Genomic DNA, 20544 nt, shown 5'->3' on the forward strand with positions numbered 1-20544 from the left:
AGCGGGGGTGTGTGTGTCGGGGAGTTGCAGGGGGCTGCGGTCTCCTGTCTGACTGAGGGTCAGGCCAAACACCTCGGAACGCTTGTGTTTCTCGGACATGAAAGGCGCTGACAGAGAAGTGATCTCACAGGGTTGGTCAAGACAAACAACAGTGAGGAAAAGATTATTGAAGAAAGAAAAATTTGCATTTATATGGTGTTTTTCACAACCTTACGGCAATCCAAGGCACTTCCTGCCAATCATATATCTTTGCAATGGTAGTGTTTCCTGTTCATTGTAGGCAACAGTGCACTTTAAAGTAATAAAGAGATATCAGAATGGTTGCAAAATGAGGAACTTTAACGAGGGGTCTCCTTTAAAATCCTGTGTCATATGTACACAATGTTGCACGGGGCTCTTGTGGCGCATTGGTAGTGTCCCTACCTTTGGGTTAGGGAGCCTATGACCAGGTCTCACCCACCCCAGAGGTGTGTAATAATATCTCTGAACTGGTTGATTAGAAACACATACAATGCTGTGACTCTGCCTGGCAGTTAGCTTGCTGTGGGCCTGCAGGCTGTGCACACAGAACGGAGCGATTATCCCCAATGCCAAAAGTGGGCACTTGTGTATGCACAGAGGCAGGTTGTGCCATCTGCTGGCTGTGGTAAGAAGCATCTGCACACGTGTCATTGACGTCACTGTACTCCACTTGTGGAGCATGCTCAGCGCGGGGGCTGGCGATAGACAGTTAATTGCTTGTCGGATCCACAATTGGATGTGGATGACGATGGACCAGGCAACTCTCAAAGCAGTAAACACACTGTGTTAACACGCTGCGGAGCTGGAGGAACACAGCAGGCCAGGCAGCATCAGAGGAGCAGGAAAGTTGACGTTTTGGGTCAGGACCCTTCTTCAGAAGAACTTTCCTGCTCCTCTGATGCTGCCCAGCCTGCTGTGTTCCTCCGGCTCCACGCTGTGTTATCTCGGCCTCCAGCATCGGTAGTTCTTACTATCTCCAAACACAGATGGTGTCCCTGGCAGCTGTCATTTTGTCACTCTGCAGTGACATAGCAGCACAGCATACCTGTGTTCCTTCGGAGGCACTTAACCACCTAATGGTGGCATTAGCAGTAAATGCAGTTACATGTCTGCTTAACTTCTGCAACACCTTCCGGTCCCCAACCATTTTAACTCCCCCTCCCATTCCCTGGGTGACATGTCCATCCTGGGCCTCCCCCAGTGTCACAATGATGCCACCCGCAAACTGGAGGAACAGCACCTCATGTTCCACTCAGGAGCCTATAGCCCGATGGCCTAAACATAGACTTTACTAGTTTCAAAATCTCCCCACCCACAGCCTCATCCTATGACCAATCCTCCCTCTCATCCCCGCTTCCTTGTCCTGTCCATCTTCTCTCCCAACTATCCGCTCCTCACACCTCACTGAGCAATCCCCGCCACTCTCTACCTGCACTCACCTATCACCATCCCACCTACCTTCCCCAGCCGTACCCCTCCTCTCTCTGTTTATTTCAGAGCCCCCTTCCCCCTCCCCCATTTCTGAAGAAGGGTCCCGACCCGAAACGTCAGCTCCTCTGATGCTGCCTGGCCTGCTGTGTTCATTCAGCTCTACACCTTGTTATCTCTGCTTAACTTATAATGTATTTTACTGTGTTTAATAAACTAACCCGCATAGTTTATCAATTCCTGATGGATGACTGATTTATTAGCCAATTACCATCAACATGACAGGAAGTATGAGAACCAATTTGCAAAAGGTAAATGGCCACCTGTAATCAAGCCTGGACTTTTACACTCAAGGCCTGAAGTAGGATTCGAACACAAAAATCTTCTGCCTCAGAAGCAAGAGCACTACCCATGGAACCACGTTTTAAACAAGTTAAACTGTGACCTCAGGGCACAAGGCTGCATGCAGAGTCAGGCTAACAGGTTAGGACCGATATTGTCACGCAAGGAGTGCACTCCTGGGTAGAGAAATGGAGATGGCACAGCTGAGAATCAGTACAGAGCGAACTGAAAAAAAAACACAACAAGGGGAACTTTATTCAGCAGGCAACTAAAATCGCCTTTTTTTGGCGAATCGTATGTAACCGGCTTTAATCTGACTCCAGCACTATCGCACTGAAGGCGAAAGTTGGCCCAAACTCAACTCCAACAATGAACCTCCTGCCCGAACACCTGAAGAAATTTTTGGTGGAGGTGGCAACAGGCCTGGAGGGTGTAGGGGAGTGGGGATGGTGGTGAAGAGGAACATCTGTAACACTGTGAAATCTCAGTTGACTACCTTTATAAGCAATAAGAAAATTAGACCATTCAGCCCTCATAGCTGACTCCAGATCATAGGTACAATCATTGCTGTCCATCAGTTCATTTACATATACCTGTCATAGACTCCCTACAGTGTGGAAGCAGGCCATCGAATCCACACCGACCCTCTGAAAAGCATCACACCCAGACCCAACCCTTCTCCTACTCTATCCTTACATTTCCCATGGCCAATCCACCTAACCTGCACATCTTTGGGAGGAAAATGGAGCACCCAGCAGAAACCCAAACGAACACAGGGAGAATGAGCAAACTCCACACTAACAGCCACCAAAGGCTGGAATTGAACCTGGGTCCCTGGCCCTGCAAGGCAGCAGTGCTAATTACTGAGCCACTGTGCTGCTACCACAGCAGGCCAGGGATATGCTTTCTGAAGCAGTTTAATGGAAGCAAAGTCATACACTCATATCTAGAGGGTCAGCGGGTTTGATCCCTGTTTACGGTATTCAAACGACTGCAAAGATTTACAAGATTGATTCCAGGGAAGAAGGGCATTCCAGTGGGGAGGAATGATTGTCAAAGGATACGGGAAATTTCAAATCAAACAGAGAAAACACATGAGAAATTCAGCAGGTCTGGCAGCATGTGTGGAGAGAGAAGTACAATTAACATTTTCCGTCCAGTGACCTTTCTTTAGAACAGTACGGAAGAAGTCACCAGACTCAAAACATTAATTCTGTTTCTCTCTCCACAGAAGCTGGCAGTCCTGCTGAGTTTCTCAAATACTCTCTGGTTTAATTGTTTGATCAATGTTGACTATAATTTACTCATCACATTAAACATCTTAAAAAGTGAAATGCTGTCTACAAGTTCACTTCCATTGGTCATTTGGGAAATTAATTTGCCTTAGAAAGTTATCAATCTCTACAGGGATTGTAACAGACTGGATGTTGTAGCCAGGCTGGTTTGTTAATTATATACACAAGTTCCTATAGCGAATCATGAACTCACTGACAATAGGGAACGGGAGTTATGTGGTATCATTTTACTGAGTAGTCATGTCGCTAATTCAATACCAGATTCTGAGGTTGTCTAAGAGGGGAGGTGTTAACATAGTGGCAATGTCACTGAACTAGTAATCCCAGGTAGAAACTACAGAAGGTTGTGAGCACAGCCCAGACCATCACGGAAGCCAACCTTCCATCCATGGACTCCATTTACACGGCTCGCTGCCGCAGAAAGGCGGCCAACATCATCAAAGACCCATCGTACCCCGGTAATGATCTCCCACAACCTCTTCCATCAGGCAGAAGATACAGAAGCCTGAACACACGCACCAGCAGGTTCAGGAACAGCTTCTTTCTGGCCGTTATCAGACTGTTGAATGGACTCTAACCTCAAGTAATGTAACCTGCTACGTAACCTGTATGCCTCTAAGTCTTTTCGATCTGTACATCCTTTGCTTGCTGTGATCTGCCTGTACCACTCATAAACAAAACTTTTCACTGTATTTCAGTACACGTAACATGCTAAAATCAAAATCAAATAAAATAATGTCAATTTTCACCAAATAAAATAGAAGAGGTCAACAGCAGGCAATATGTCACAAGGAGTGAAGCACTTTTGAGACGTTGCTGTGGGATGTGCTTAGTCCATGGGATCTCCTGCAGTGGGTTTGATCACCTGAGATGGGAAGGTGGTGGGGGAGGGTGTATTGAGAACGAATTTCCCAGAGTATTTTTCCCCTGCTGGACCCTGGAATTTTACCCTACACTTCTGTCACTTCTGTGCACCCAAGGAAATGGGAGGTCAGCTGGGAAATGTCATTCTGAGCTGTGGATCAGACATGGGGAGGGAACAGGTCTCTCTGAGATAACAAGGTGTAGAGCTGGATGAACACAGCAGGCCAAGCAGCATCAGAGGAGCAGGAAAGCTGACGTTTCGGGTCGGGATCCTTCTTCAGAAAATGTCTCTCTGCTCTGTCACTTTTATACGTTTGGTAAGGTGGTGAGTAAAAATATCTCTTTGCAATGATTGACCGGGTGACCTGTTAGAGATCACTCAGTGTCCGAGCTGCTATAACAACACATTGCAGTCTGGAGATATGGATAATGATAGTGGAAACACCAAGTTTCCACAAACAAGGCTGACCAGGAATTCTGAGATAACAAGATGTACAGCTGGATGAACACAGCAGGCCAAGCAGCATCAGAGGAGCAGGAAGGCTGATGTTTAGGGCCTAGACCCTTCTTCAGAAATTTTCCTACTATCTCCGACCAGGAATTCTGACTGGATGACCGCAAGCTGCAGGACTGCTCTGCAGAATACCCGTGTTCTGTCCGCACAAGTGACCCTGAGCTTCCAGTTGCCTGTCACTTCAACACACCACCCTGCTCCCTGGCCAACATCTCTATCTCAGGCTTGCTGCAGTGCTCCAGTGAAGACCAACACAAGCTGGAAGAACAACACCTCATTTTCCACTTGGACACCCTGCAGCCCTCAGGTCTCAATATGGAGTTCAATAATTTTAGGGCCTGAGCACTTCTCCCGTGTCCTTACCCCAGCCCCTACATACTAGGCCTTGTTGTCACACCGGCTGCTATCACAAACATTGTCAGCTATTGAAAGGACCCATTGGCAGCCTTTCATTCTCCCAGGGTGATCTTTACCCGCTCCTTTGTCTGCCCAACTGTTTGTCTCTCTCTCTCTGTGGGCTCCATCTCCACCTATCCTTTACTCCTTCTCCTTTCCCCCACCCCATCTTCAGCATATATACCAACCTTTTCCCAGCTACCATCAGTTCTGAAGAAGGGTCACTGGACCCGAAATGGTAACTCTGCTTTCGCTTCACAGATGCTGCCAAACCTGCTGAGTTTCTCCAGCAGTTCCTGTTTCTGTGCCAGGAAACACTCCCGCTCTTACCATAGGCTGTGGCTGTGTGCTGGAAGGATTTGCAGGTTGATGATCAACCTATTTGGCTGTGTTACAAACACACCTCCCTCAGCCGTCAGGTCCTGGAGTGGAACTCGAACCTGGAGCCACTGCCTCTGAGGCAGGGACACTACCCAATGTCTTACTTACTGACATTTCCCTACACAAATAGAATTTACATTCTTACAGCAGTTTTCACTTACTCAGAAAACCTCAAAGTGTTTTACAGTTAGTAGTTTTTTTCTCTTTGATGTGCCGTTGTGTTAAGGGAAAATGTAGCATTCAATATGTGCACAGCAAGATCCTAAATGAGTTCAGATGTGTTTTGGTCGGGGTCCAGGACAACTCCCTTGCACCTTCTGCAAACGTTGCCTCTGGATGTTCTCACAGCCACTTGAACTAATGGATGAGGCACCAGTCTGACACAATACCATAGAGACAATGCCCTGGAGAGTGCCGCACTCTCAAAGTGTTGGCCTGGACCACAGGTTCACACTTGTGCGATGCTAATGTGAAGACACGGCATCAAACACTGGAGTGCCACCCAACTGAGACATTTTCAGGCTGCTTAAAATTATTTCCAAATCTATTTTCCCTTCTCCCCTGCCCCCCAGCGACGACACAGCCCCTTTAAGCATTTCTTTTCAGAGATGAAACAACTTTGCCCTCAATACAAAAGCAGAAGATAGAAGCTGACTTCAAAAAAACAGTGTTGGAAACTCTCAGCAGGATGAGCAGTACCTGTGGAGACAGAGGCAAGGCTAACGTTTTTTAAGGTCGACAAACGTTGGTCTCAACTGATTCTGATGTCAAGTTATTAACCAAGGGAGGTCAGCACCCTGAGGTCTCTCTCCTCAGATGGTGCTGAGGATTCGCAGCCTAACCCTCTTTATATTTCTAATGTGGTTGACCCTTAACTGCCCTCTGGGCAATTAGGGATGGGCAATAAATGCTGCCTAGCCATGATGCCCTCATCCTGTTAATGAATAAAGAATAAAAAAACACCTGGTCGCCACTGCTATTTACCGTGGTCCAGCCCACATCCAAATTCTGTTTTGATTAGAGAAAAATAAATCACTCCATTCCCAGCCAAAGTATAGTGGTGTTCAACAGCCAGTCAAATCGCGGCTTATCACAAGGAGAACAGCTTTGACCTTGACTGTGCCCACAAAGTGGGGGGCTGGGGGGAGGAATGGGGCTAAATGGAAATTGCTCCAAAATGCAGGGAAAATGTAGAAGAAAATTAAATACATAAATTCGCTTATTCATCCAGGTTAGGTGAGTGGACCATGCTAAATGGCCCCACAGAGACAAAAGAACTGCAGTGGTGGAATCCAAGGTAGACAAACAGGAGGCTGGAAGAACACAGCAGGCGAGGCAGCATCTGGAGGAAAGGAACAGTCAATGTTTCAGGAAAAAGGGTAATACTGGAAACGTCAACTGCTCCTGTCCTCCAAATGCTGCCTGGGTTACTGTGTTCTTCCAGCCTCCTGTTTGTCTACCCAAATTGCCCTGTAGTGTCCAGGGATTAGCCATGGGAAATGCATGGTTACTGGAATAGGGTAGAGGTGGGGGTCTGGGCGGGATGCCCTTTGGAGGGTCGGTGTGGACCCGATGGGCCGAATGGCCTGCTTCCACACTGAGTGGGAGTGATTCCTGGGCCCCAGAAACAGATATTACTGGAGAAACTCAGCAGGTCTGCCAGCAACTGGGGAGAGAGATAAGAAAATGATGTTTCAGGTCTAGTGGCCCTTCCGCAGAACTGATGGTCACCACGATAAACATAGGGATTCCGAGATTTTATGACCAGGGAAGGAGACAGAATGGTCTCCGCTTTGGTGACACCTTGCGGCACAGCCTGTGGCTCAGGAGTGGGGATACCATCTCTAACCCCCTCCCCCTGTGCTGGCATTGATGGGTAGCAAGCTGGGGGGTGGGAGAGAGGTAAAAGGGAACCATAGAATTGACACGCCATGATATCATGAGAGCTGCTGAGAGGCAGAAGAGTGAGTCGAGACTGTGTGTGTTTTGTAAAAGTTTATAAATTGCAACATTTCTGGGGGGTGAAAAGACACATGACCGCTCAAAATAGTAAGCCTTTTAAAAGCACAGAAACTATCCAAAGGAGAGAGAGGCCACTTCATATTCAGCACACACACCAATTTGATGCAGAAGTCAAAATAATTATTTACTGTCACCGATGTATAAAATGATCGATCAATGGCTATTTTTGGGTGGGGGAGGCGGGTGGCGGGGTTGGTCGGGAATCACGTGAGGCATAAAATCTTTTTACCCTCTTGTGAAAAAGACAAAAGTGATTATGAAGCCCACTTCCCCAGCTCACAGTCCCCACTCCCCCTCTCCCCAACAACATGCCACACAGGACAGACGTGGAGATGTGGCCTTTAGGCCTGCAGTGTTGCTCTAAGATTAGATTAGATCGTTTCCCACTCTCACCACACCAACACACCTTTCCACCGCGCTCCCCGCTCCCATCACCACCGACCCCCCCATATACCCAGCCGTCACCCCACTCCCCTCCTCCCTCCCCAACCTCTCCCGCACCCCCCCTCCCTCCCTCCCTCCGCCTCACCACCACCGTAAGAAATGAATGTGGAGCACAAACCTGGGTTCTTAAACTGATCCGCATTGGTTAGATGGTGCAGGGAGGGGCTGCTTGCTGACGGAGCGTGCTCGCTGCGCAGCATCTGAGCAGCCCGCAGTCCGACTGAGCCGTAGTCCGCAAACGAGAAAGTGGCCCGCTGATCGCCGGGCGTGGAATAGAAACCATAATCAGCAAACCCTGTGAGACACAGGGAGCCTTCATCATTGTCCAGCCGGCACACAATTACCACCAGGGGCCAACGCTTGGGCCCTTGTACATCACACCACGTTAAAACAGCAAGTCTAGGACTCTGAAGTTTGAGAAAAGTCGTGTACGAGGACACACAGCAGACTGAAACCACCAGCAATACAGAATTGCAGCCCGCTCCCAGAGAGGTGCAGAGACTATGGAATCAGGGCATCCCAATTTTCCTGCTTGCTGCCGATACCAATAACCTCCTGCCATCTCCTCCAACAGTCTACCGAACCCTGGTTCAACCATGCATTAGTTCTGCACTCTTTCCACTATTTAGATGCATTAGGTACAGCTCAGATCCTTCAGAGGGACATGGAAATCTCATCCTGAACGAGTCCAAAAGCATTTGTTTTATTGCGTCAATTCTGAATGAAGCTCAGGAACTTCTTTTGTTGTTGCTGCTTGTGCAGCTCAACCCCCCACCTCCAACTGCCAGCTAAGTACCAACGAACTCACCGACTGGCAAACAAGGCTGTATAGCAATCTCACGGCTGTGGGGCCTGTGCAATGACAGGGGAGTTGAGATCCCGCACCTGGAGGGAATTTGTGCCGGGCATGCCTGCGTTTTCTGTTGTGTTGAAGGCAGTGCCCAGCTAAGTCTGTGTCCTGCTTGTGGTCCTTCCTGCAGGATGCCAGTACCCACGGCAGGAAAATGAGCAACGTTCTTACTTCCTCACTTGGCCATTAATGTGGTGACCTGTGTCACCTTTCCCTAACAGAGCCTCTACAATTGTCACAGGGTCTTTTTCAGCAGGCAGGCATGTTACTGTGTTAGGGAGGCCACCCGAACAGCAGGGAAGGGACAAAGGAATCTTGTGAAGGCACAGACACACACAGACATACATACATACAGACACATACACACAAACAAACACACACACACGCACACAGACACATGCATAGACACACATACATACAGACACACGCACACAGACACACGCACAGACACACACACATACAGACACAGACACATGTACATACACACACACATACATACAGACACATACACACAGACACACACATACACACACATGCATAGACTCACAAGCACAGACACACATGCACAGACACATACACAGACACACTCAGGCACACACACACACACACGCACAGACACACACACATACGTGCACACATACACACACACAGACGCATGCGCCCACACACATACGCTATAGATGCTTGGTTGAAAACGTGCCACAAAAGGGAGAACTAAGAGCTACAGGAACTAAGGGCTTTCTCCTGCTCTGGGCTATCAACTGTCCTCAGTATGCAGTGTGGGAGGGCTCACTGTTAAAGGGAACTCAGGATGACATGGAGTGGCAGTCCCAACAAAGGCAACAGATGTGGTTATTATCAGATCGGCCATGATCTCCTTAAACTGTGGAGCATACACCTGCCGCCACATCTTATGGTTATGATCTAGAGCAGGCAGGAGTTCAAAGCCCACCATAGTCCTTGGGAAATTTAAACTCAGTTCATAAATAAATGTGCAATGAAATATTTATATTAGCATTGGTAATAAAACTGCCAGATCTGTATAAACCCATCTGGTTCGCTAATGCCCTTTAGGGAAGGAAATCTGCCATCCTTACTTGGTCTGGCCTACATGTGACTTCAGACCCACAGCAATTCTGCTGACTCTTAACTGCCCCCTGAAATGGCCCAGCAAGCCTCTGAATAAAGGGCAATCTGGATAGCCAACAAATTGGCCTTGCCAATGATGCCCAAATCCAGAGGTTGAATATTAAACTAAGCGAGAGGGAAAGGAGAGTCAGACTTTGAATAAGTCCTCCCCACACAACGCCAATCCTTGCTGTGCATTCCATACTCCAACCCCCAACACAAACCACTATTCCCAACGAATACTGTAGACTGCTAGTTTTTGCAGGGCATGGCGCTGGATAAAAAAGCCAGGAAACTAACTTTCCAATGGCTGCTCCACTCAGGCCAGCTGTGAGAAGTGGGGCTGACTGCTTCCAGGAGCAGCAGTGCCCTGCGTGCCCTAACAGAGATGAGGTGCAAGGGAGAAAAGAGTGGGACAAACAGCAAATAAAAAGAGCTGTGTTCTTGGGAGTACATGCAATGGAATCATTGGCACAGCAATAAGGGGAAACCAAAGCAACAGCACTGGCACAGCTATACTAAGGGAAATACCTTGGCTTGTGCCAGTGCAGTGTTGTAATGACAGCCCCTTTAAGATAGAACTAGAACGTGCTCCACAGATAATAGATAGCAGCGGATACTGACTGGAGCAAATGTTGAAGAGCTGGTTTTCCCCAGTAGGGGGAGTTGCTGGGAAGTGGGAGAGAGCAGACTGAAGTTTGCATTGAACTGGGAAATATAAACAAATGCAGATGCGGAAGACGGACTGACTTGTGCTTCATACTTTAGTAAATGGATGACTGGTAACATAGCACAGTGCAGGGAGAAAATCTGAGACAGATTTAATTCCTGTCCGTCAGTATCCCTTCTATCTCCAACCCAGCCCTTCTGTTCCTCTCACCATTTTTCTTGAAGGTGTGGGCATTTGTTAGATTACATTTTCACTGATATCTGGCATCATCACCTACTCTTTCTTATCTAGTTACCCTACCAAGCAGGGTAAGCTAGTCCAGTTCAATTCCAAACCATGCTGATACATAGCATGTATCCTTTGGAAGTGATCTGAAGCAGCATTCCTGCCTGACAACAATTCCCTCATCTACGGCCAGCAACCTGACTCTACTTTCTCCAACCCAAAAACATAAGGCCAACCAACTTTAGCACTCAACTGCTGTCCCAACCCAACACTGGGCAGTTGACTGTGTGATGGGAATCAAATCTAAGGCTGTCTTCTCTACCTAGTCTGTTCTCACGGTGCCTTGAATCCAGTGGACCATCAAAAGCCACATTGAGAGGGTCACGAATCTCTTGAACTTTCTATCCCAGAGGGCTATGGATATTCAATCATTGGGTATACTGAAGACGGGGGTCTCAATAAATATTTTGGTCTCTCATGGGATGGAGGGGGTTCGGGTCGGGGGTCAGAGAGACAGAGAAGTTGAGTGGCCAACATCTTATTGATCAGCAGGGCAAGCTGAAGAGACTGAATGACTCCTGTATTTCATGTAAAAAGAGAACCTGAGATTGACCAAGAATTGAGAGGGAAGACATCTTTGGTGCACTATATCTGAGCTGTGCATAATGCATTTAAATCATACTGACTGCTAAAGCCGAGGGGCACCAAACAAGCCTATTTGTTGGCTGCCAGTGCTTTTCAGTGCCAAGCTAAAATGTTCCACCCCAAAAGGTAGCACCTATAAAAAATACCCTGCAAATTAAACAGTTCTCTCACCCTGGTTGCCTTGCCAAGGATTCCTGTGAGATCCTGACTTGTTCCCTCCTTGCTTCCCACCCCAAATTCTCCTGGCATTGCAGGTTTGAAACGAGGTAGCGCAAGCCAGACTTGGCCTCAATATTGTGCAGATTATCAGTCAAGGGAATTAGTCCCTCTTTTGGACCAGTCAGTTCATGGGTCATAGTAACCGGGTGCAGAGAAAGTTCAAAGGTCAGCAAGAGTAGAACAGGAGTTCCTGATGGTCTGGGGCCCCAAAGTGGATTGCAGAAAGATCGATGGCAGTAAATGTATCCGGGCAGGAAATGAGGTAGCGGACAGGAGGTGACTGAGTGCTATCGAACAAAAACAATGACAAGTGTCTGGTCTGTCACAGGTTAAGCTTTTCTGAATTGAATCACTCTGAAAAATGTTCAAAGATTCAGTCATTCAACAAGTCTTCACCTGTGCAATAAAACATAAAAAATAAACTAGGAGCAGATTTAGGCCATTCAGCCCTTTAAGCCTGCTCTGCCATTCAATATGATCATGGCTGATCATCCAATCCAGTCCCCTGTTCCTGCTTTCTCCCCCATACCCTCTGATTTCTTCATCTCAAAGAACTATATCCAACTATTTTCTGAAAACGTTCCATGTTTTGGCCTCAACTGCTTTCTGTGGAAGAGAATTCCACAGGCTCCCCACTCTCTGGGTGAAGACATTTCTTCCGCACCTTAGTCGTAAATGTTCTACACCATATCCTTAGACTGCGACCCTCTGGTTCTGAACTCCCCAGTCATGAGAAACGTCCTTCCTGTGTTTACCCTATCTAGCCCTGTTAGAATTTTATAGGTTCCTATGAGATCCCACCACGCTACACCCCCACCCCCGACCCAATTATTCTTATAAACTTCATTGAAGAACCAATTTACTCTCGTCATGCGTCAGTCCTGCCATCCCGGGAATCAGTCTGGTAAATGTCCAGTGCACTCCCTCCATCATCAGAACATCCTTCCCTGAGATAAGGAGACTAAAACTGCGCTCAGTACTCCAGGTGTGTCTCACCAAAAACATGCTCCAAGCAGACCCAAAGTTCAGTATACACTCAATTTCCTTTCCTACAGAAAAGGCCAATTTTCCCTGACTCCCTGTTTGCTGGCATAGTATTTGTTAGTCTGCCAGAAAGCTGTTTGGAGCTCATTGAAAAGAAACATACTCTTGTCTTAACAGTACACACTCTCTGAATGGCTGTCATCCTCAAAGCAGCAATAAATATTTCATTACACCCAACAAATGATCTGGGACCAATAAGTGACTTCACCTCCAGCTCCTCCAGGTGCCCACTGAACCCAACTCCAAAAACACGCCTCACATCTCTTGCCCATTGCCAGGGCAGGAATGCACAATCAGAGCAGGGGGAGGGAGATGAAGTTTGGGGCAAAATCTACTTGGGGTATTGGCCATGCTCTGGTGTAGAGACAGGACTGACGAGCAGTGGAGCGGTGGGTGCTGTAGTTGACTTCCATTTGTCCTGAGTTCAAAGTAAGTGGTGAGATGCTGGGATAGTGCCCACTGCAGGAATATGAAACCTAATTCACTGTTAACAATGAAGGAGGCAGAAGTAACCTGCCCCAGAAGGGGCATTAGCCTCAGTTCATAAAGTTTATCCAATAATGATCTGCTCCTGGAGACTTCATTCCCTCATTCAAGATGTTTCTTTAAAACCTAAGACCCTCTGGTCATCTGACTGTGTTCTATAAACATCTTGGGGCCATTCCATTATATTAAAGGTGCTACAGAAATGTAAGTTGTTGGTGGAGAAGCAGATCTGTTGGTATTAGCCCAAACCACAAGACCCTACCCAGGCAGATATGGAGTGAATGCCGTGAATGGAGGCCTCACACGCCCAACTTAAGCCGGTGACTTGGGGTACGGGAGTGGGGTTGAGGTGAGTGTTGGTACCAGGGCCCAAATGAAGCTTCTCCCCCGGTAGAACAGCAGCCAACCTGAAATCGCTTGCCCCAGAGCCTGGACAGCTGGGTACACTTCTCGTTTGAACAGCTCAGGGTGTGACAACATGTCCCTTGCCTGGTGCGCATTTGCAAAGGTCAGAGGGAAGACTCATCATGACCACTTCTAAGGCATGATGTGGAGGTGCCGGTGTTGGATTGGGGTGGACAAGGTCAGAAACCACATGACACCAGGTTATAGTCCAACAGGTTTGTTTGAAAACACAAGATTTTGGAGCCTCGCTCCTTCTTCAGGTGAGGCAGTTCAAGAGTTGGGGCTAGAGCTTGGATTAATGTACCACCTGCGAAAGGAGCTGAGTTTGGTCAAAAGTGGTGACTGAGCAAAGGATCCAGCCAGGAAGCTACGATGGGATGTCAGCCGCATCTAAAGAGAATGGATTCAGAAAGGGAATGGATAAGGAGGCCTCGAGATGCTGTGAGAGATCATCTGAAACATATGGATGATAATGGAATAGTTTAGGTTAGATGGGCTTCAGATTGGTTTTCACAGGTCGGCGCAACATCGAGGGCCGAAGGGCCTGTACTGCGCTGTAATGTTCTATGTTCTATGTTCTATGCAAGTGCGGGCAGGGGACAATGGACAGTTGCTGGAAGGCTTGCACAAGCAGTGAACGCAGGAGGAGATCAACCTTTCCAAAGTAAAGAATAAGGGAGCTCGGAAAACTGGGCACAAAAAAATCCTACAGGACGTCGACTGAGTTTGAACCTTCCGAGGCAGAAGTTGGCAATTACTGTTTCTTAAAAAAAAGTTTATTCATGGATGTGGGCGTCACTTAGCATTAATTGCCCAGCCCTCAACACCCTTGAAGATTGCTTCTGCCAGACATCTTACAGCTGTGTTCTCCGGTTACACCGACTCTGCAGTCTCACAAAGAGTTTCTCCCCATTTTCAACATTTTTGGACACCCCAATCAAACCTCCCCCTGCTCCTTCTCTGCTCTAAGGAGAACAACCCCAGATTCTCAAGCCCACTCACAGTTGCCACTGATCTACTAAATGCCTCCTGTACTCTCTCTATGGCTGTGATACCCTTTCTAAATCGTGAAACCTGGAATCGAACCCAGTGTTAATGCTTCTCTTTTTCTCAGCTCTTTCTAACATAGCACCTTATTTGTTTTTAATGACACGTAATTTTTTTTGCCTCACGTAATCTCTTTGTCAATTTCTAATCAAGAGTCATGTCGTCCATGTTATTGATAATCAGGCCTGGCTGATTGCTAGATAATAGCATCACAGATTGAGTTGTTATTTATTGCTTGTGGAATTGGTTCAGCTTGACTCAAACAAAAATAACAGTCCCACTTTGGCTAGAGCTTCCTGACAGTCAAGGGGTCGCTGCACAAAAGGGAACCCTCAGCTCATCTTTAATCATTATGAAAGGCTTCTGTGATTTTAATCCATCTCTGTAGTGAGTGTTAATGGTTCTGTGGCCTTGGGAGTTTGGACATTTCTCTGTGCATGTCGCTAATTAGATGAGCAAGCAACTATTCAAAGTCTCTCATGTTTCTAATTAAGATTCTTAACAACAAACAAATGCCAAGCCTGTCCTGTCCCATTCCCCTCACTGCCTGGGCTTTCATTACATCTTCTTAAACTTATTGGTTGGCCTATCATTGGAGACTCCTGTAGTGCAGTGATAGTGTCCCTACCTCTGGATCATGAAGGTTCAGGTCCAAATCCCTCCTACCCCAGATACATGTTCTAACACATATGAACAGATTACGGGGAGGCAACGGCCTAATGGTACTAATGCTGGACTGTTAATCCAAAGATCCTAGGGACCCAGGTTCAAATCCAACCACAGCAAATGGTGATATTTGAATTGAATAAAACATATTTAATGAGAGCCACAAATCCATTTTCAATCATGGGGAAAAAGCCCATCTGGTTCACCCATGTCCTTTAGGGAAGGAAGCTGCCATCCATACCTGGTCTGGCCTACATGTGACTCCAGACTCCCACAGCAATGTGGTTGACTCTGAACTGCCCCTCTGGGCAACAAATGCTGCCTAGCCAGTGACACCCTCATCCCATGAATGGAAAAAAAAATTAAAAGCATCTCGACTCTTCCTTTCTTTATGCCATCTCCTGGACAGGATCTGATCACTGAAGGGGAGTGGGTGGGAGAGGAATTTTCCAGATCATTTTTCTGCCATTTTTGGACATTGATCTCAATTTTTCTTTGCCTCTCTCAGGAGATCATATGGTTGCAAAGTGGGTCTAAGAGGAAGTATTTAGGGACAATAGTCTGGTCATCATGGAGGGCAAGGCAGACCTGCTGGACCAGGTCACCTTTTACCACTCATCAGTGTTCTCATTTCTATTTGAAGTTCACTCGAGCACTCTCGTATGAAGGTTGTGGGTTCAAGTCCCACTCCAGGATTTGAACACAGTCATCAACCAGTGCATTACTGAGAGAGTGCTGCACTGTCAGAGCTGCTGCTCTCAGATAAAGTAACTCAAACCAAGGCCTTGCCAGTGGATAGGAAAGATCCTGTGGCACAGTTTCACAGAATGGTAGGGCAGGCATCACCTACCAATATTTACCCCACATCTCAAAAGAAAGCAGATTCTCTGGTCATTATCACGTTGCCGTTTGCAGGATCTTACTGGGTGCAAGTTGCCATGTTCCTCCGTTACATCAGTAGCTACGCTTAAAAAGAATTTCACCGGTTAAAGTCATGTTTCAATTGTATAGGAGCTCGGATAGACTGCACCTGGAGTAGCATGTGCAGTTTTGGTCTCCTGACCACAGGAAGGTGTCTTATTGCTATAGGGGAAGTGAAGTCAAGGTTCATCAGACTTGTTCCTGGGATGGCAGGAATGTCTTATGAAGAGAGATTGGGGAAACTGGGCCTGTATTCTCTAGGATTTTGAAGAATGAGAAGTGATTTCATTGAAACTTACAAAATACTCAAAGGGATTGACAGGGTGGATGCAGGTAAGATGTTTCCTCTGGGATTGGAGAGTCTAGAATCATACAGTCATAGAGATGTACAACACAGAAACAGACCCTTCGGTCCAACTTGTCCATGCTGACCAGGTATCCTAAATTAATCCAGTCCCATTTGCCAGCTTTTGACCCGTATCCCTGTAAACCCTTCCTATTCCTGTGACTATCCAGATGCCTTTTAAATGTTGTAACTGTACCAGCCTCCACCACTTCCTCTGGCAGCTCATTCCATGCACGCACCACTCTCTGTGTGAAAAAGTTGCCCCTTAGGTCCCTTTTACATCTTTCCCCCCTCACCTTAAACCTGTGCCCTCTAGTTTTGGACTCCCTTACCCTGGGGAAAATATTTTGTCTACTTACCCTATCTACGCCCCTCATGATTTTATAAACCTCAATAAGGTCACCCCTCAGCCTCCGGCACTCCAGAGAAAACCGCCCCAGCCTATTCAGTCTCTCCCTGTAGCTCAAAAATCCTCCAACCCTGGCAACATCCTTGTAAATCTTTTCTGAACCCTTTCAAGTTGAACAATACCCTCCCTATAGCAGGGACACCAGGAGGCACAATTTCAAAATAGGAGAGGAACCAGTTAGGACTGAGAGGAGAACTTGTTTTTACTCAGAGGGTGGTAAACCTTTGCAATTCTCTTGCCTAGATTGCCGAAGAACCCCAGTCTTTGAATCTGTTTAGAGATTTACAGAGTCTAAATGCCATTATTATAACGGAATATGGGGATAATGTGGGGAAAAGAAGTTGGAGTGGATGGTCAGTCATCATTTTACAAGGTGGAGGAGCAGACTTGATGGGCTGAATGGCTTACCCCTGTGTAAAGCGCTTTTGGGACGTCCTGAGGTTTGTGAAAGGCGCTATACAAATGCACACCTTCTTCAGGTTTTTTTTTTCTCCTTCACAACGCTCTCGCAACGAGCAGAATCCAGGGATCTGTTACTGTGTCAAGCTGTCAGATGCTTCAGGCAGCAGCATGAGAATAGGATGTAAACATAAGAGGTACTTTATATGTCTCAGCGGGAGGCTACACGCCATTCTTCCTTTGTAGACTTTTTAAAAAATATGGCAAATATTTGGATATCTCGGGTTGCGTGGGAGTTTGTTGGTAATTGAGACACCACAATGTCAGACAGCATACACTTTGCCTTGACAAAATCAAAAACATAACGATTATATATCTTTTTAAACCCGCCATATATGCCGAGTGTCTTTGCTGCCTTTGCTGAGGTGATTTAGTGGAAAGGGATTTTAGCTGCAGTGTGAATCTGGGCCATCCATTCTTTTTCTCTTAACACTTTCCCACCTCCAATATTTTTATTCTGCCCACCCCCTGGTTTTGTCTCTGGGATCACCAGCTATCCACAGTGGCCCTAGAGTCTCCAGGAATCACTAGGCACTCCCACGGACAAAGGCCGCGAGTAAAATTGTCATTCTTAAAAAATAATGTGGCTTTTCTTTCCCATTCTAATTTCTTGGAAAACCATCTTTTGCTGGTTATAAGCGGACAAAGGTGGCGTTCGTCTCAGTGCAGTGGCGTGCAGATTGAAGTCAGATGGCAGAAAGGTCAGGAATATGCCGGTCAGTGTCAGTCACACTAAGTTGCGCACACCCCACCATCAGGGTCAGAGGTCAACAAAACGAAAAGGATCGAATTCAGACAATGTCAGGCGTTCAGCATCTGTCCCCAGCACTGAGATTGGGGCCTACGCTCCAGCCTAACGTCCTGATATAGTGAAACAAGAGTAGGCTATTTGGTCCCTCATGCCTGCTCCACTATTTGAAAACATCATGGCTGACCATGATTTTGGGGGGTCTTAACTCCAGTTTAGTTTCTGACAACTCACCAACCACCCCCCCACCACATACCCACCCCCCAACCAATCAACATCATCTCCTTCATCAACCGAAACTCTGTCTAACTCCATCTTGAATATGTTCAATGATGCACCTTCCATTGCTCTCTGGGGGAGTTGGCTGCACGGAATTTCAAAGATTGACAATAGTAATTCCCCATCCCGCCCCCACCCCCCAACCCCCCACCATTCCCACCCCACCCCCCCATATTTCTGTGCTGTTTGACTCTATGATTATGACTATGACAATCTCAAACTGCAGGTCCCTCATTTTGAAACTGCCTCTGCGTTCTCCATTCTCCACAACAGGTAAGCTTTTCACAGCTTCAACCCTGTCAAGCCCACCCTCCCCCAAAACATTTCAGTAAGATCCTCTCCCGTTCTTTGAAACTCCAGTCAGCACAGGTCCTGCTCATCCTTTCCTCATAAGACAACCCCTTCATCCCAGGAGCCAGCCAAGTGAACCTTTGTTTTGAGGAAGGGTCACCGGACCCGAAATGTTAACTCTGTTTTCTCCTTCACAGATGCTGTCAGACCTGCTGAGCTTTTCCCGCAACTTTGTTTTTGAACCTTTGTTGAACTGTTTCCAATGGGAGTGCATTACTTCCTTGGCTAAAGAAACAAACACCATATGGAGCACTCCAGCTGTGCTCTCACCAATGGCCTGCACAGTTGGAACAGGGTTCCCTGCACAGTAAAAGAATCTACCTATTCACAGCCCATCATATTATGGCTTGATCAACGTAATGTTGGGGTCCATGAAGTTTTTAACAAGTTCAGAAGTTCCTTAATTATTGACTTCCAAATGGTGAGTGGTCTGCCAGTTCTGACACTTGCTTCCAGCCTGTGTTATGGGCGTGAGCTGAGGAGTGGGTGGGAAGGTTGTGAGCTCGGTACCCAGCCTTTATTACATGCCCCTGTTCCCAAAACACACCCAGCAATGGGCCTGTAACATGCAGCCCCAATGTTTCAGGAATGGCTGTCATACCATACTTATTTATGCTTTTAATTCACCCATCACTGCTATAATATTGTTCCTGTTCGGAGATGTTATTACACACCTCCATGAGACTTGAACCCAGGCTTTCTAGTCTAGAGGCAAGGACGCTACCCCTGCAATACAAGAGTCCCTATCATCACAGATATATGCTTGTGCACTCTGTCCCTTCCAGTCACCTCTGGTTATCCTTTCCTACTCCAGTATCCTGCAGTACTGCCCTGTACTTTCTCTTTAATATCCCACACTTCCCATCACATGATCCCTCTCCCCCAATGCCCTCTGTTCAGCCTCAGGTATTGAATTGGCCCAGAACTCTGTTCCCATTCTGTTTCTCGTGTCACACCTCTCAAAGATACGGCTCCCACGTTGTTCAGTCCTGTCTCAGTGTCCCATGAATCAAAATCTTTTTCTCGCACACCAATGTTTGAGCTACACATTGAACTCGCTAATCCTATTCACCCTTTGTGGCTCGGGGAGTAAAATCTTTTGGCTGTCCGTGTTGGTCAAACCTTGGGTAGCTCACATCTCTCAGCAGTCCTACCTATCTCACCAGTCTTCACCCTTCCTAACCCCGACCACAGAGCAAACCTGAAGACTATATCCTGAGGCGTGTGATTGTGCTCCCCCCAACCCCCTGGAACAAAGCATCCAGGTAACTTTCCCCATTCCTGATGCATCACTGCGTCTAAAACGCAAGCTTCAGCTCACTAACTCAGATCCAAAGTTCCACCAGCTGCAGGCAATCAGGCTCCAGATCTGGTGTCCACTACCTTTCACATACTACAGGTGCAACGCATCATCTGCACTGCCACCTTCACAGTGTTTAATACAACTATTTAGCTTTGACATTTAGAAATATTGCTCAACTGTTATTTGGAGTTATACCAAGTAGTTTAATTAGTTAAGCTGTAAATGTAATGCAATATTGACAGTTGATGTCTATCAAACATGCTGACATGACCCACAATATAGCCCAATGGATAGGGCCCAGACCATGACCTGAGGGATAGGGCCTACACTGTGGCCTGATGGACAGGGCCCAGACTGCAACCTGATGGATAGGGCCCAGACCGTGGCCTGAGGACAGGGCCCAGACCGCGGCCTGAGGGACAGGGCCCAGACTGCAGCCTGAGGGACAGAACCCAGACTGCAACCTGATGGACACGGCCCAGACCGCGGCCTGAGGGACAGGGCCCAGACCGCGGCCTGAGGGATAGGGCCCAGACTGCCACCTGATGGATAGGGCCCAGACCGCGGCCTGAGGGACAGGGCCCAGACTGCAGCCTGATAACAGGGCCTACACTGCAGCCTGATGGACAGGGCCCA

General features: G+C 47.3%; 1 protein-coding gene across 5 annotated transcripts in view; it reads right to left on the reverse strand.

The window, feature by feature from the left end:
• Nucleotides 1–20544, reverse strand: part of LOC109922848 (RNA-binding protein Musashi homolog 2-like) — a 295031-nt gene that overhangs the window by 48236 nt on the left and 226251 nt on the right. For 3 of the 5 annotated variants that reach the window (XM_048612468.1, XM_048612466.1, XM_048612467.1), the window contains exon 7: nucleotides 7826–8002. The exons of the other annotated variants lie outside the window; for them this stretch is intronic. In XM_048612468.1, the coding sequence (XP_048468425.1) occupies nucleotides 7826–8002 (177 nt within the window). The remainder of the gene's footprint in view (nucleotides 1–7825; nucleotides 8003–20544) is intronic. 5 annotated transcript variants of the gene reach the window in all.

The sequence above is a fragment of the Rhincodon typus genome, chromosome 26 (genome assembly GCF_021869965.1).
Source record: "Rhincodon typus isolate 14 chromosome 26, sRhiTyp1.1, whole genome shotgun sequence".
Classification (NCBI taxonomy): Eukaryota; Metazoa; Chordata; class Chondrichthyes; order Orectolobiformes; family Rhincodontidae; genus Rhincodon; species Rhincodon typus.